Source organism: Motacilla alba, chromosome 2, assembly GCF_015832195.1.
Source record: "Motacilla alba alba isolate MOTALB_02 chromosome 2, Motacilla_alba_V1.0_pri, whole genome shotgun sequence".
Lineage (NCBI taxonomy): Eukaryota > Metazoa > Chordata > Aves > Passeriformes > Motacillidae > Motacilla > Motacilla alba.
In genome coordinates, this window is record NC_052017.1 from 119,187,307 (window position 1) to 119,205,112 (window position 17,806).

The 17,806-nt window shown below is 40.2% G+C and overlaps 2 protein-coding genes across 13 annotated transcripts in view; both read right to left on the reverse strand.

Annotated features, from left to right (window-relative positions):
* Nucleotides 1–200: 200 nt before the first annotated feature.
* LOC119697476 lies at nucleotides 201–5,737 on the reverse strand. Its single transcript, XM_038128291.1, has 3 exons — nucleotides 5,389–5,737; nucleotides 3,486–3,817; nucleotides 201–3,243 (listed from the first exon to the last, which is right to left on the reverse strand). Exons 1-3 carry the CDS (start codon nucleotides 5,511–5,513, stop codon nucleotides 2,924–2,926), a joined length of 777 nt encoding a protein of 258 aa, XP_037984219.1. The 5' UTR covers nucleotides 5,514–5,737; the 3' UTR covers nucleotides 201–2,923.
* An 8,086-nt stretch (nucleotides 5,738–13,823) lies between these two features.
* The window catches only part of EYA1 (EYA transcriptional coactivator and phosphatase 1), a 159,928-nt gene continuing 155,945 nt past the window's right edge, over nucleotides 13,824–17,806 (reverse strand). For 5 of the 12 annotated variants that reach the window (XM_038128452.1, XM_038128458.1, XM_038128456.1 and 2 more), the window contains exon 19: nucleotides 13,826–16,882. In XM_038128452.1, coding sequence (XP_037984380.1) covers nucleotides 16,802–16,882 — 81 coding nt within the window. In that variant the 3' untranslated portion in view covers nucleotides 13,826–16,801. Of the gene's footprint in view, nucleotides 16,883–17,806 lie in introns of all 12 variants that reach the window. The other 7 variants (XM_038128454.1, XM_038128453.1, XM_038128450.1 and 4 more) reach the window with 2 other exon arrangements.

Genomic DNA, 17,806 nt, shown 5'->3' on the forward strand with positions numbered 1-17,806 from the left:
TCAGTTCAGCCTGCCTGTTTCACTGTAGCTGTTCTTCACACAGGATGATTTTCTTTCTCTATTGCTCTTCCATTCAGTATCAAATTTTCTGCACGTTTTGTGTATTTTATGCACAATGAAAATCAATAAAACAGATTGAACAATGAAATGTTAATGAATAACAACTGAGAGACTGCAGATGTTTCATTTTAAGACGCTTTTATTCTCCATTACCACAACCAACCACATGCTTTTCAGCGACAACGGTTACCAGGACAAACGTACTGTCCTCATCAGTAATGATAAATCACTGAAAGACCTACTCAGCTGCAGCATTGCTGTGAATGATCTGAGTCCATTGGTTGAAGCTCTTACACCAGAATCTAGGAGTCTCTGTGCAGCATCACTTTCAAACACTCAGACCTATGGAACTGTTCCATGAAGTGACTGAAGCAGTGCAGCCCAGGCTCTTTCCATCTTGCTTGTCTGCCCAGGGACACAGGGGAAAGTTAAGGCAAACCAGCTCAAGGTGGAAGTACTGCACATAAATTACAGCATGCTAATCCCTTCCACAGATGCTCTCATTTAGGTGTAAAATGGTGTAAGGTTATTGAAGTTCCATGCCACTGGGATTTATTTATATTTCCTGTAGGAGGCTGTGGGTTGATGTTACAAAATGGACAACAGTGATACCAGCTTAACAGAAATTTCCCCAGTTACAAAAGGAACAACAAAAATCCCCAAAAGACCAAAAGCAGAATATGGCCCAAAGTATTTTTAACTGATTTTGCAAACAGATCAGTTCACCAAACTTATTCACAATGAAGTCACACAAATAGCAGGCTAGAAAAAGAATGCTGATAAAGTTTGCTCTGGAAAAATTGAGGTTTTATGTCAATGTTCTACTGTTAGCAGTTAAGGATAGTCCCATTGTAATCAATTTTGTTCTTTTCTGCCCTAATAACTAGCACAGTAATTGCAAAAGTGATTTCAAATAACTGTCCTAATTAGCTAAATATGTACATGCATAGTTAGGGCAGAAACATGAGAATGTCTATTGAAAAACTTCCCTCGTCATCCTGTACTTTAAGGATCCAAAGTACAGGAACCAAATCCTTTAAGTATTTGCACAGTTGCCATGAAGCCTTACACAGAATTAGTGAATAATATGAAGTCAGTGGATTCTCTCTGGTTTGTGAGGTACAATCCAAGAATAAAGCTTATCTTACTGAGATTGGTGCATTTGGTCAGTAGGTACCCTGGTCTGGTAAACAGAAAATACCAGGGATTACAAGTGTCTGAAAGCAATCTTCTGGCTCTGAGGCCTATGTGGAGATAGGAAAGTTCAGACCAGAAAGACAAGACTTGGAACCAGAGTGTGCATGAATGTGTATGAAGTGGAAGGAAAGAGTGTGAGACCAGTTTTGAGCTGTAGTACTTAAAATCCCCCTAGGAGCTCCAGGAAATGGGCCAAGATTTGGCAATCTTAGGAATTAGACCTAGAAGTGACCTCTTGACATGGGGATGGACTGGAGCTTCTTCCTGCAGTAGGAAAAACCTCAGTAACTCTACAAAAATGCAGCAGGAACTACTGAGTGGTACTGCCCAACCAAGCAAGAGACAATGATCTTTATTCTGCACTTTTCTGTAGTTGGACATACAGGATATATACTGGCAGATCTGCTGTGGAGGTACCTGGGACAATTCAGAAATATTAATCTCCATTTCTAATGAATGAGTCAATGCAATTCTAGTATCCCTTAAAGTGTTTGAAACTCTTAAAAAGTTTACTTTCACTAAACCTATTGTCTATTTAGGGTTACATCAACATTAGTCAGTTGCATTCTTTGAATAATAAACTAGAGTCCAGCTCCCTGGCAAAACTCACCTTGATCTGTATTATCATTTAGACTGCACCTGAAAACCTCATTAATTTAAATAAGCAATAGAGACTGAAATAAAATTCCATTCATGCTTAATTCTCCAATGTGGTTTTGAAAAATCTTTCTTCTTTAGCCAGTCTTATGTTACATGCTGGATGGTCTTTGCTTTGACCACCTCATAAAAAAAGGCTCATAAATACTTTCATGTGTTATTTAAACTAGCGGTACTCCCTGAGGCACCATGCTTTTATTTTTAAAAATCCTTTGTGTATTCCTAAAGCATTTCTAAACCAGTAGCAGAGGTAAATGTGTATTTTAACCCAGGCAAGCCATGTTCTGTCAATATCAGAACACAAATTTTCTTACTCCATACTGATAAGAATAAAACATTTTAGCAACTTCCACTTGATTTATGTGCTTCCCTCCTAAAAGTCAGCAATTTCTCATTATGAGTGTAAATAGCTGAAATTATTTTTCTTGACTAGATGCTTTCCAGAACAGAAAATAAACTCCCAGTATGCTATAAGCAACACACTGGGAGGGTCTCCCTTTCTGCTTGGGAATGCTTTGAAAGAAGGAAGGACGTATATAAGCAGCACCTGGGATGGATGAGAGCTTGTCTGGAGAAGAGTCATCAGTACAGGTGTGACTCTAGGCATGTGGAGCAGGTGGGGAGATGGGAATGCAAAATGTCATCTGACAAAGGAGATGTTTTGTTTTCCCTAACTGACAACTATGGATAGCAGTAGAATTAAGTTCTACTGCGAGCAACAAAAAAAAAATACTGCAATACTGATGGAATATCACATTTTAACAAATCAAATGTAAAGTAGGATTTAAACCAAAAATATTAGAAATTACACAGTCAGAATAGGTATCAGGCATTTGGATAAACCCAGATATTCCAGAAGAGCTAGAATGGTTCTTCCACATTCCAGTTCTGCTCCAAATTTATCTTTCAACAGGCAAAGAAAACCTCAAAAAAAGTTTTTTTGGCTAGCAGCCTGAGCATATACTTCTTGGCAATTTATGACCTGTGAGCTTCTTTGCATTATCCTAAATTAGGACAGGAATGACATCATCCTCAGTGAGACAGGTATTGTTATCCCAACCTCCTTAAAAGACCTAGGCTGTAGTGCCCCCACAAATATACTGACAATAAAATCAAGAGAGAGAAGATTCCTAGATATTTTCCTTAGATTCTGCTGTTGTGCTGGTGCATTGGGTTTACATGGCAGGTAGAGGGGAGAGCTGTTAAGAGTGCCTTCCGTGAGAAGCTGCCTGAAGGTTCCCCAATATCTGGCAGAGCCAATGCCAGATGGTTCCAGGATGGATGTGTCGCTGGCCTGAATGGAGTCAATGAGAGATGGTGGTAATGCCTCTGTGGTAACATATTTAAGAAGAAAGAAAAGTTATTGTGCAGATGTTATTGTGCTCAGGGGAGAAAGGAGTGAGAATATGTGAGAGAAATAGCTCTGCAGACACCAAGGTCAGTGCAGATGGAGGGGCAGGAGGTGCTTCAGGCAGCAGAGCTGACATTCCTCTGCAGCCCATGGTGAAGACCATGGTGAAGCAGCTGTGACCCTGCAGCCCATGGAGAACCATGGGGGATCAGATACTCACCTGCAGCCCACACCAGAGCAGCTGCATGCTCAAAAGAAGGCTGTGACGCTGTGAGAGGCCCACACTGGAGCAGGCTCCTGGCAGTGACTTGCAAACATTTGGAGAGAGGAACCCATGCTGGAGAAAATTTCCTGGTAGGACTTGTGACCCTGTGGAGGACACACACTATAGCAACCTGTTCTTTATGGGCTGCACCCTCTGGGGAAGGACCCACGTTGGAAGAGTTCATGGAGGCCTGTTGCCTGTGGGATGGACTCATGCTGCAGAAGTTCATGAAGAACTCTCTCCTCTGGGAGTGACCCCACTCTGGAGCAGGGGAAGGACTCTTCTCCCTGAGCAGAAGCAGCAGAAACAATGAGTGATGGACCGACCGTGACCCTTGTTCCCCATCTCGAGAAGGCAAAGCCCAGGAAGAATTCTGATTGATAATAAATTCAATTATTATCCACAGGTTGTGTCTGTTTTGCCCATGATGGTAATTAGTGAGTGATCTTTCCTTGTCCTTAACTCGTGAATCTTTTGTAATATTTTCTCTCTGCTGCTGTGGAGGGGAGTGATAGAGCATGTTTGGTGGGCACCTGGCATCCAGCTGGGGTCAACCTGCTACAGGTGGAATCTCCTTGGACACATGAAGTTCAGCTGGTATAAGGGATAACCTTTTTGTTCATGGAGTTAATGTCAGTGCCTGACAGGTCTTTAAAGGTTCATATTTCTTTAATGGATGAATTCCTATTAAAAAATTTTAAGTCTTTCAGGAGAATCTGTCAAGCACTAATTCTTGCTGAGATGCATCACTAAGACTCATTCACAACTTTAGAAGTAGCCGACCTGCTAGATCCCATATTTAAGAGCAAATGTTACAGAAAAGTGTTCACATACTCTTTCTAACAGTTGTTTAATCAAATGCTCATATTGTCAAGACTTCATTTATCCTCATAGTTTTCAAAAAAAACAGACACTGAGGAAAACAAAATAAACTTCCCCGATCCTTGTCCAGACATCTCAATTACTGGGTAGTCTATCAGGACCAAAAAAAGGAGGAAGAAAAAGAGGTTTATGAAGAGCTGAGAATTCAATTTAATAAAGGAGGGAGAAAAGTGGCATTAGAACTGACCTAATAATACTGGATTTCAAGCAGCTTTTTCTGTAAAACTATTTCTTCCTCCCTCCCCCACACTCAGATCATTCCCTTCAAACAAAAGCAAGCCTTTCACAACACCTTTACCATTGAGCTGGCAGAATAGCTCTAGGATTCAATTCCAGTTCAAATGTGAAGGGCTGCTGGACTATAAATTGTCTGTTACTCACCTTGACAGTAGCCAACATGGGAGCCATGGTCAAGAGCAGAAGTGGAGTTAGGAGCTTTGCTTGTAAGAAGCTTTCTCCTCCAGACATGTTACCAAATTCAACAAGAGATGAGGTTTCTCCTTCCCTGCAGAGCCACTAGCCTTGAATTTAGAGGGGTGGGAGAACAGGAAATGTCATCTCCATATATTTTTGTTGCATGGTCACCAAGGATGACCATTTTCCCTACCTCTTATTGCACCCTATGCATCATTTGGAAAGCCAGAGTTAGGCTACAGTGGTACCCTCTAAAGGGACATAGAAATTCATCAGGAGAAGGAGAAGTGGGACTGTCTCTAAAACATCAAGTCTGTTTGACCCACTGGGATATGTGGGGAGCAAAGAAAATAAAACAAATGAAATAGAAATAATACTACAAACTAAAATGAAAATATACATACAATAAAATATGGACAGCACCGAAGCCATTTGATCTTTTTTTGTGTTGGAGAAATACACAATACCTCACATTTGTAATCTTCCCATTGTCCCAACACTGGTATGATGTTTTCCTTACCAAGAGGTAAGAGACATCAGATACAGACAGCAAGTCATTTACCTTGCGTGACATGGGGAAATCAGAGGATGCAATCTGGCTGTCCTAGATACTGGAGTTGTACTTGCACTCCTTCCAGTACATTGCTGTTGACCCACGAGATACCAGCTCAAACTGGAAAATACCATATATTTCCATGAGGTGCATTGGAGGACAACAGCTGACGAGGATAAGGACTTTTTCCTGCTGGCTATATGCACACTTTACTGTCCTAGGCAGAATCCAGGGGATGCATACGATGTACAACTCCGCACAGGGTTCAGTATTTTAGCTCTGGTGCTGCATGGGCTCAGCTGTCCCTGCAAGAGCAGCATAGGTATAAGTGAAGATCCCCAGTCCAGAGGAGGGTCATTCATGGCTGTGCTGCTGTCAGATATGCTTGGATGCTCCTGTCATGGAGCACAGCTTGCTCTTCTTTCCAGGGGATTGGTTAAGCCCCAGCCAGATTATGACAAGATATTTCAGCTAACATGCACTCTGAAATGAACCACAGATGCAACATGCTCTTTAAGCCGAAGAACATCTCCTAGCCTGGCTGATCCTTTCTCCCAAACTGCTGCCTGTCTTTTAGTTTCTGAGAGACAAGTAATGATTGATGTTTTTCCATCAGCTATGTTATTCAACCTGGTTTCTAACCTAGCCTAGCCTGGTCTAGCCTTTTATTTTTAAAGATCAAGAATGGTTGTTATACATCATGCATCCTCAACTACTCTTAAATGAAGGGATAATAGAATGTTTGCAGACTGATGCAGACAGCATCTGGCAAGCTTAAATGCTGTGGCAAAGTAGCAGACACCACAAGTTAGGTTTGTGGGCAGAGGTTTTTACCATTATCCTATTTGGTTTTTGGGCCTTTGGTGTTTTGCAGCTGTCCTGATTAGTGTTACTAAAGCATGGCTCTTTTAGATTTACTGTCTGTGCTACAGACCTGAAGTATTGGGGAGTTCTGGCAGAACTGAACATCAATGCTGGTGGATAAATAAAATGACACAATTGCACAGATGCAACTTTTGGCTTCAAATCATAGAAGTGTCTTTCACTTGCACTTGTTTGCCTTCCTCTTTGAAGCAAAGAAAACTACAAACCACTGTAGATTTATAAGAATATGTAAGGATATCAGAGTTGGTTAGAGTCTGACTGCTAAGGCTCCATAGTTTATTTTTTTAAGAGTCTATATCACTAACATCACAGTTAATCTGTTTTGGAGAATTGATTATTAATTTTATTTATAAAATCAATGCAGCTGTTTCTTCCTGGCATTGTATCTGTAGACAGGCTTAAATTTTACATGCTGTTGTTAAGAAGTACTGTAATAAGTTTGAAACAAAGCCTTTCCTCTATCTATAGACATAAATACATGATAATATGTTTATTTTATCCAGACAGCTTTTGAGAATCACTGAACATGAAGACAAAACAGAAAATTATCCTTCAAGTGAAGATATAAAATGAATGAGACATGAGGACCTAATATGTGTCTCAGTGACTTGATTCAAATTTAATTAATAGGAATCCAACCTGTGTAAAAGAGATAATGTGCCATGACAACAAGACATAGCTCTGCTACTTCATTTTTTTACAGCATTACTACAACAACTGTGAACACAGGGAATTACTATTACATAACATCAAAAGACCACGGTCAATGGGGCTGAGGAATGGACTCTGCCGATATACAAAGTAGGGCAGTACATGGAATAGCTCGAGCCCCGCTGTGGCAGATCAGGCCCTGCATACCTGGTGTTGAGGCTGGTGATGAGCAAGATGGGCACAGAACCATCTGCTGCTCCTCTGGTGCTCCATTCATGGTGTCACCTGACTGATGTAACAGAAAAGCAGGTGATGGGTGGCTAAAATACTAATTTCAAAATTATCAAAACAGAGTATTTCATGATGGGTGGGCAGGACACATGGTGGCCCAAGGTGCATTTGGGAACTCCTCATATCCACACTGATACTGACCACAATTGATGCTGGAAGTGAAATTGAAGTGACAGGGAATGAAACACACAGGTTAGAGGTCTGGGGAGCGCTTGTTACATGTGTTTCAGCATGTTCATGTGCCAGTTCTGATGCCTAGAGAGGCTCCCTGGAACAGAGGCTGGACAGAGTTAGAGGAATAAGGTAGGTATTTATTAAGAAACCTTCAAAGGATACACCTTGGGCAGCACAAGAGCCAGGCTGTGGCTCTGCTCAAGGTGGACCCAAGATGGACAACCGGTCATGAGTTTTCATACTTTTGGTCCATTCACATATTGGGGTTAATTGTCCAATTACAGCTTCAGGTTATGAATCCCATCCTCTCAGATTGCTCTCCTCAATTCGCTGTTGTTAAAACCATTTGGGTCCAAAGATGCAACGGTGTCCTTGGTTCTCAGGGTGGAAAAGGACGGTTTTGTCTAACTAGACTGTGAAAGGAACTTGCTAAAAATTTACATGAAGTTCAGAGTCAGACTCTAAAGCAGTACAGAATATGAAAAATATGAAAGCTAAAACTTAAGACATCAGTTCTACCACAAGAATACTGCGTCTTACTTAGCTTTTCTCTCTTAGTTACCCTCTTGCAGATTAAAAGCAATATTGTTTGGTTATTTAGGTGGATTAGCAAACCTAAAGGCCAAAATCCAAATCTCACTCTCTCTACCAAATTGTGGAAACAATGGAATTTAACTTCAGACTGCAGCTGTCCCTCATTTTGATGCAAAGAATGTTTGAAGGGGGTCTACTTTCCATTTCCATTTAGAAAGGAGTGGATCAATTTTTTTTTTCCATTTATGAGAGCCAAAATCTCCCTATGCTTTAGACTTCTGAATGAACATAATGTCAGCTCACAAGTCTAAGGAAGTGTAATTAACAGACTGATTTGAAGGCAGCATTCTTAGCTCATATTCAGATTCATGTTACACAATGTTGCATTTACAATGGCCTATTCTTCTTTTACATAACAACTAGGTCATAATTTCAAATAAGATTTTTATTTCTACAAAATTGCTGGCAATTAGTTTGTCATCTGGATAGTAAAACCATCTGTCCAGAATTATTCCCACCAGGAAACTGAGGGTTTAGAAATCCCATGTACTTCCACACTTGAGAACGATACCACAAATATTCACCAGAAAGCCACTGTCTAAGAACTAAACCAAGTGCCTTGTGGAACAGACTCCTTTTGCCAGCATGTTTTCAAAATTACTAGAATGGTTTTAGAAACCTGACCAGAGACAACATAACCATTCAAAATCCTGCCAGAGACCTACGAAAGGTTTGAACATCAGTCTATATTTGGTACAGATGAAAGAGTAATTAGAAGGCTGTGGAAAATATTAATATCCAAACTGTAACTTTTTCTCCACATTTCAGGTGCAGTACTCTCCATCTCAGAAGAGAAGGAAATGCATTACGTACTATTATGGAAGTGTCAAATAGCTTCTGTCTCAGATGTCAATGTTTAAAACTTTGGTGTATCATGGAATATGGAGGAGGGCATTGCACGGATTAGGACAAAGTTAAAATGGCAAGAAAAGGTCATAAAAGATCAGTTCTTCACAGACAAATGTGGGAGAAAATATGTTAAAAAAATAAGAAAAGAAAGGAAAAAAGGAGAAGCATGAGATCAGTATCTTCTCTCATCACCCAGTGTCCCAGCTCAGGACTTGGACTGCTCAGCAGGAAGGAGGATAAACACCAAACCACATTTCCAAGCAAAACATGATTCAAGAACTAAATAAAAGTCTCCAGTCAAAGCTTTGGCTTCAGGCTGCCATAGCACTCATCACGTTTTTCTTGCTTCTACTCCTAGGAAAAAAAAAAAAAAAAAAAAAAAAAGAGCAAATATTAAGCAAAAAGGCCAGTAAGTTTTAAGGGTCTACTACAGTTACAGATCTGCACAGTTGCCCATAACTTCAATTGAAACCAACGGGCAACCCAATGCCTGGAATTTTTAATAGACAGTTTATCTTCAGGTTTTGATGGAAATGTAGTCTTTGACTTCAAGGAATTTCAATTCTGCTTATCTGTAAGAAAGAAAATCACAAAAAAATATTGTTCAGAATTGGATTTCTCAACTGTCCTTTAACACACACCTGTTGCCTGTGTTAAGGTAGAACAGCCAAAAGTAACAAGGGCACCTTCACTCCCAAGAGGTGCTAACATTGGCTCTGTTACCTTCTTGGCACACCTGTTGCCTGTTTTGGTTCTTCTGCAGGGAAATGCCCAAGGACAATCAGCAGAATCTTCAGATCTGCTGGTTCACACAGCTGCTGGAGCAACGGAAAGAGGAATCAGGTGGTATAAGAGCAAGTATTTGAGAAATTCTGGACAAAAATCTTACAGAACAGTGGATTACAGTTGGACTATAGAAATACCAAAAAGAATGCTAATATTCACAAGAGCTGACTTTCCCCGCCTGTAACTGTTGTTTAAAAGGGATATTGCAACCTTGCTAATTTTATTTTGCTGAGTTTTCCTTGTCTTCTAGAGAACGAAGTATATAGTTTAGGGTTGCTTTTTTGTTCCAACTCCCCTTTAAAAAATTTCTGTCTTAAAACAAAAGGGCTCCAGGAAGGCTCTTACTAGGTATAAATCTGTATAATTTAAATTGAATTTCAAACTCTCATTTTATAAGAAGGTATCAGGAACAGTCTGAGAGGATTTACCTGCTGCATAGTGGAAATATTACTGAGCAGACCCCCTGTGACCCGAGATTAGTGACAAATACCAAATGGCATGTAAGTAGACCTCTGATATGTATGATACAGATGCTCTACTGAATTTTAAGTGAGTCACATATAAATAATGACTGCACAGATAGATTTAGGAGCTGAAACATGAATTTAATGCAAAGTTAATAATCCCTTCTGGAATTATAGCATTTCTTGAGGTAAAGGGGAATGTAATGGTTTTGTTTCTATTCAGTTGCTTGTCTTGGTACTGAGAACTGCACTTGTTTACTCTGGAGAGGTGTTTTGCTGGTTTTGGCTGGGATAGAGTTAATTTTCTTCACAGTAGCTTGTATGAGACTGCGTTTTGGATTTAGGCTGAAAACAGTGTTAGCAATTCAGGGATGTTTTAGTTATTGCTAAGCAGTGCTTGCACAGAGTCAAGGCCTTTTCTGTGCCTCACTCCACCCCACTCCAGCAGTGAGCAGCTGGGGGTATGCAAGGAGCTGGGAGGGGACGCTGCTGGGACAGCTGACCACAACTGACCAAAGGGATATTTCCCACCATATGGTATCATGCTCAGCATACAAAGATGGGGAATTAAAAAGGAAGAGGGGGGATATTTGGAGCAATGGTGTTTTCTCAAGTCACCATTATGTGTGATGGAGGCCTGCTTTCAGCTGGGATGGCTGAACACCTGCCTGTCCATGAAATTGTGAATTAAGACCTTGTTCTGCTTTACTTGTGTACACAGCCTTGGCTTTAGCTATCAAACTGTCTTCATCTCAACCAAGGAGTTTCCTCACTTTGACTCTTCCAATTCTCTCCCCCATTCAAATGTGAGGGGAGTGAGTGAGTGGCTGCATGGGGCTGAAACCACAAGAGGAAGGAAAATAGGTATTCAGTCCATCCAGTGGATTTTTCTGAGGAGAGCTAAGGGCAGCACTAGATTTGGTGGTGTGAGCACATGCCTCAGACACAGGAGCCCTGATTTATGTGCTAGTTCCCAGGACTTTCTGTACTTTGCATTAAGCAGCTACAGAGAGGCAAAGTGTTTTTGCTCTGCAAACATCATCCTTGTATGCTTCACTGAGAGCCTGCACATTTGCACTTCTCCTTTCTTCCGCTCCCACAGAACTCCTCCAGCTCTCCGAGACCATTAACAGCATGCAGCTCCCACATAGCTCTGGGTAGGGCTGAAAACAGACCTGGCCTAAAGTCACCTGAATCCTGTGCAAGTGGTCACTAATCACTAAGCTTCTGCAGAGACAGTGAACAGCGGGTGCTGCACAGGATGTGGACGGGTCCTGCCACGTTCCTCAGCATGGGCAGCCTCCTGTCCTGTGCAGGAAAGGATTCCAGCCATCACTTAGGGGGCAAAATATGATGCCCAAGCTCCTGGTAAGGGCAGGATTTTGTGCACAGTTCTGGTGCCAGTAGCTGGCTTCAACAGCTCCTCACTGAGGCTCCCAGTTCTCTCCATGGAGAGCATGCATGACCAGTCAAAGCCCTGGATATTCTACAGGTGGACAGCCACTGTGATGCTTAGCTTTGCAGAGCCTGAGTCCTAACAACTCCTGGGTTGCTCTGTGGCAGAGCCAAGGAATTAATTTGCCTTCCCAAACATAATTTCTCCATTCTGGACAACTCAGCATTCTTCCTCACTCCTTGCTTTGCATTATTTTCTCCCAGATTTATTCTCCTACATTTTCCAAATCAATTTATGTTCTGTCTTTTTATTTCTAACTACTATTCACCTTCTCTGCACTATACCATCTATCACTGCAGCCTCAGCTATTAAACTTAATGTGATACCTAGGTCTCACTTCACTTCCATGTCAAATTTGACATGACTTGGCAATGAATAAAATAAAGCTAGAGCTTCCTTTGCAAATTATTCAACTCCCACTTTAGAAAACAATGCACCTGTGCATAAGAATGGAAACAGCACAGTGCTAAAGGCCAGCCCTTCAGGAAGCAGCAGAGAGCAGCCCATGCAAAACATTTTTAAGTGAGGGTGAGAAACAAAACCTACAAAAGCTACAAATATCTCTTCCCAGACGAGACACTGCTAGTGCTGGTGAAGTGATGGGAAGGGCAGATCACTAATAGCATACTTGCACCTATGTCTGATTTCCATGTTAGCTGGCAACATCATGTGGCTTCCATGAGAGCTGGCATATCTGTATTTAGGTTTGGATAAATCCAAATATTTTCTTTTTTCTTCTGCTGTTATTCTATTACCATTAGCAGGAACAAACAGCCACTTAAAAACCAGAAATGGCAGTATAGAATATTAGTAAAAAACAACCAAAAAAATTTCCCTGCTGTATCAGAACTGGTGGAAGTTTTTTATACTCACACAAACTGAAATGCTGACAGTTACAAGGATGGATGATTTAAGTAGTCAAATGTTTATTTACCTTTATTTATCTTTCATAGCTGTGCTGGAGAACAAGAGTAAGGGGCATTTTATATTGCACACTATTTGCATAAAGTCACTTAGGCAACAGGTTCAATGATACACCATTTTAATTTTGCTGTCATAACAAAGCTCAGCAACAAATATGTCTATCTATATTTGTGCATCTATCTATATATCTATATGTATGTATATGTCTGTGTATGTGTGTGTATATATGCACATATATAGTACAGAGAAGTTCACACGGTTAATAGGCTGTCAAGGGAATTCAGGGCATGTACTCCAGAGATTTCCATCTTTGCTGTGTCTTTTCTGGCACATGAAGGTACATGCCAGCTGTACAGAGGTAATGGGGACAGGGCAAGAGTTTCAGGAGTAGCCAGAAGAGGGATGGCAACCAGCCCCCCCTTGGTTTACAGCATCCTCCCCAGGGCCCATATTGAGTTATGTGCTGTTGTCCACCATGCTGTGGCCAACCTGCCATCCACACCATGCAGTTGGTGGGATAGGGCAGCCAAGAGACAGTGGGACCTCTCACCGGTCTCTTGTCCCATCAAATTCCTGAGCATAATCCTGAGAAGCTGCTGGGGGCCCATCTAGAAGTACTGGGTGCTCCACTCAGTGACCCTTCCTGGTGACCTGCAGACCCTCTTTGCAGTTGCAGCCTTGTAACGCTCACACCTCTTCTCTATGTTTTTTTCCAACGTGGAAGATGACTGTTTCCCCCTGGCTTTTCCCATCTCCTTCTAGCCCTTTGCCTGCATAAGAGAGCTGGGAAGTTTTGGTAGAACCAGTCTCTGGCTAAAGAGAGAATAGCAAAAGTGGCAGCTGTGCAGCCTTGCCATTGACAACGAACAGCAAGACTGGGACAGGCCTGTGCCTCTCCCTTGGCATATGATACGTGTCTCTTCATATCCATCCTCTACTCGTGTTGCAGGGCAGAATTCAACACTGAGAGAAGCAGAAAACTGAAGGAAAAGGCAAAAAAAGAATTTCTAACAATATTTTATTGGCTTGCATTGCAAGCATTTTTGAGACAAAGGTACCACTCACTGAGCATGCATTCCAGCCATGAAAGACATAAATAATAATAATTACTATTTTTAATTTCACTTTCTTGGCACTACCTCAAAGTTACATGTGTGTTATTCTTAGAATAAAAACCATTATTACAGCTGAACATTTTTATCAGTGAGCATCTAAGACATGAAAATTTCAAGCAGTACTGACATATTTCAGAAACTGGACCCCAAGTTCATGAGCTGCCTACATTATCTCCTTCACTCTATAGAACTCCTTGCTTTCTTACAAGATTTTGATTTAAAAAGGGTTTTCATATGATGCTCCTTAAAAAATATTTTTTTCTGAGTATTTAGTTGCTCAGAAAGAAAGACACTCACTTCAGGGGGCATTTAAGTGCACACTTCATCACACAAATTCTAGCATCATTGATGCTGTGCTGAAAACATTTTATTCAACTCTGAGCATGCAACTTCCATGTGGTGCCAAGTATGTAGAAGCAGGTCCTTGGATTTGCTTCAATTTGTTAGGTCTCAGTAGACCAGCAAGTGAGAGTAAGGAATAACCTGCTGGCAGCCAAGGCTCTCACTGATGGTCAGAGAAGCAAAGAGAGATCTTCACCAGACCATGTGTGTACAAGAAAACTATAAAACTGCTACAAAATGGTGGTCACTGGCACTCTTCCCAATGTAAAGGGTGGCCCTGCTCCGTGCTTGGTAAAGTTAAATGCCAGTCCTGAATTCCCAGATGTTCAGGCCTGTTAAACCTCAGAGGATGGGACTTGTAGCCCTGAGTGAGATGTCTGAATGGCAGACTCATTCATTCAGCATATGGATTGTTTTGGATGACAGAGGCACCATGAAGTTCAGGCATTTGCTGTGAGTCACTTAGAGACATTTCAGGGACACCAAGGCCTTCTTCTGCACTGACCTTCTCTAGCTGCTGCTGATAAGCAAAACAACTGCTGCTCATCTAACTAAGCCTTCTGTAAACTAGTTGCAAATATTCTTTAACCTATTTAATATCTCAGCTGGGCACCAGAAGGTGAATAACTTCTGTGTCTAGAGACAGCAAAGAGATGAGAGATGTCTCCTCATTCCCAGCCCAGAGGGCAGAAATATTACAGACTTGCATACAAGACAATTGTTTAATATGTTCACAAATCAATTTTATTAATTTAAAACAAAATTAATGAAGAAAAATTCTGTACACAATTGTGGACACAACACACTTTTTGTACAATAAGGCCCAGATAAACTGTTATTTTTTTTCAGCCCGCAAGTGACTAAAAATTGAAAAGAGCCAAAGGAAAATAAAACAACCAATCCCCCCCCATCACTGTCTACTTTGCTTGAGGAAAGAAAAGGCTAATGATAGTCTCAATCCTAAAAAATATCCACAATGTGCTTTATGCACGTATGTGAGTACTGCACGAGTTGCAGCACTCATACTGGGTAAAGTAAAGCACACGTGCAAGTCTTGGTAAGATAAAAACCTCTCAGTTGGTACTAAGGCAATCCACAAATATTTTATTCTAGCAGCAATGTGATTCCTCCAATAGAGAAGGGTGTTGATTTTTAGCTACATTGGTGCTCTGTAGCTTTGCAGGTAGCTGTTTCGAGGCTGGTGGTTTTTTTAAAGAAATTAAAGAAGAAAACCCAGAAAATTAACCAACAAAGGTGAGGCTTCTTTTTAATAAGATATTTAACTGGGCCTATGGAATTGGTACAATTCAAGCCAAAAAAAGTCAGACTAACAGTTTATTTACCAAGTAGCTCAAAGCCTTCAAGATCAGAAAAGTCACAAGTCACAGACAGACACGGTCTAGGTTTGTCCCTTAAGTTAGTACAGAGAAAAGCAAATTTTAACTCCTTGATGATAACCATTTCAGCATTTCCATTGCCGGCAATGGATGTTATATCTGAGGAAAATCTGACTCCTGGTGGAAGAGGATTAAAAAACTTAAATGTACATGAGCATTCTTGTTTAATTTCTCCAAATTATTCTCATTTCTAATTTCTAAAAATATTAGTGATGACAGTTTCCTTCATTTTTGGATGAGACAAAAGCTATTCAGTACCAAGGTTCCAGTTTAAGTTACATCTTAAAATATATTTGTGTTCTTTCTCTATTTCTTTATGGAATGACCTCCTAATTAATTTTTTTAATACTCTAAGAAAGAGTTAATATGTTAACTTTAAAAGAGGAAACAAAAAGACAATAAAGCCCTCCTCTTCACTTGGGTTTTATCTGTATTTGCTTCAACCAGGGGGGATGCACAAAATCAATCTTTTCATAATCAGAGTTGATGAGAGAAGAAAATGGCAGAGAAACAGCTGAGAACAAAACCCAATTCCTATTGACACTTGACATCCATGCTTTTGGTCTTGACAAATTTATCTAAAAAAACCCCATTATCTACATATTTATATCCAACACATTGATAAGGCACTGCACAAGTTTGTGCACACGTGGCCTCATTCTTCTCCAACAAGGCATTACTATCTTTCAATAGCATTTACCTTAACAATATGTAAAAGAATCATTCATTATTACAAATTTACACAAAAAATTCTTCCTGTACATGATTGTCTCAGTGATGTACCTATTAGTTTAAATTAGACATATTTTAAACTACTCTGTAATGTGCTAAAATCAAAAGTAGTTGCTGTACCATAAGGCAAAGGCTTATAATAGCCTTTAATCCTATTATACACATCCTCAGTTATATGATGTCAAAATACAGTCTGTTCATAAATAAGTAAAGATGTACAGAGTACCCTGGGTATGAGAAACCAAAACGTAAACCTTCTTTATAAGAAAATTACTCCACTGGTATTTTGTAAAATCTCAGTCTTCATTGTGCAATCAAGTTAGCTGTGTTGAAGAAATTGTGTGTGTCACATTGAAGAGGCTAAAAACTACAAAGCATTTGCAGGTCCTTTTTCTTTTCTTCACAGGTATGAACCTCTTATTTCCTTTTCTTTTCTTCTTCTTCTTTTTTTTTTTTTTTTTTCTTCTTCCCATTTTATTTTTTCCTTCTCTATTTCTTTTTGGTAGCAAATATGGTAAAGATGAGTTGTTCAAACACTCGCATGGCTTATTTTCGTTGGACTCGCAGTACCGGAGCCAACAGCTGTTCTGAAGAAAAGGACGTGCTCCTCCCTTCACTGAAAGGGCAAGGGTTAAGACCGATTTCAGCTGTACGTCAACATGTTGAAATCACAAACTTCTGTAGTCCAATGCTGACACAAGACACAGGCATCTCATCCACAGGCAGAAGGAGGCTCTGAGGTTTGAAAGTGCTGCTAAGCTGCTACAAGTACTCCAGTTCCAAGGCATGGTGAAGGGCCATAAGGTCAGAGTGGCTCGAGATCCTCCAAAACGGCATAGCATGCTGTGAACAGCACAGACAACATGTAAAAATAACCCCAAGCATTCTGGTATTTAGACGCACCCTTTGTCTTTCACAGGGATAAGAGGACACTTGGGGGAGAGAAAAAGAGCTCTTAAAACCTTGAGTCCTTCATGTTTATGTCTGGTTTCTCTGACCCACCCCCTAAGCATAAATTCTCAGTAACAGCAAATCTATTTACAAGAGGAACTACAGCAAACACATCAGGAGATCATAAGGAAAGGAGGGGCTTCTAATCTCTTTATATGAAAAACAGATTTCAGAACACTGCAGAAGAAAATATTACTTCTGGAAAAAAAGAAACCAAATAACATAATACACATGAAGCATGTGGGTAGTTTCAGGAAGGAAACAGAAAGAAAATAAAGAAAGTGAAAGTGTTGTTTACTCTCAAAATGTATTTGCTCCTTGTAAAAAAACTACTCTTGGCAGAAGAGTTAAGAACAGAGAAATGGTGATTCAGAATAACTCATGTGTTGCTCACATCACTTTGAAAAGATTTTTATCCCAGTGGCTTGTATAACATTGGTCATTGCTAACACTGATCTTAAAGCATCTTTTCCATGTGGCACATTAAAATAAATACATCTTTTTTTTCCTATTAGTTGTAATAAAATCTGTCTGGAGCACAAATACTTTTGCAAAGAACCTGAATAAACCAAAAACACAAATCCTAGGAAAAAGCACAGATTACCTCATTCATGAAGGGTAAAAATCTGGTTAAGAACTACCCTTATACTTGAAACTAGGGGTTATAATGTCAACAAGAACTTTTGCATAAATTAAAAAATAAGAAAAAAGAGCTTTTGTCAGGAAATTATTCTATAAATCCAATGGGAAAATAGTTTCAATTCAACAATATTCATGACTTTGTTCACCTTTTCGTTGGGTCAGTTTGTGTCCTGG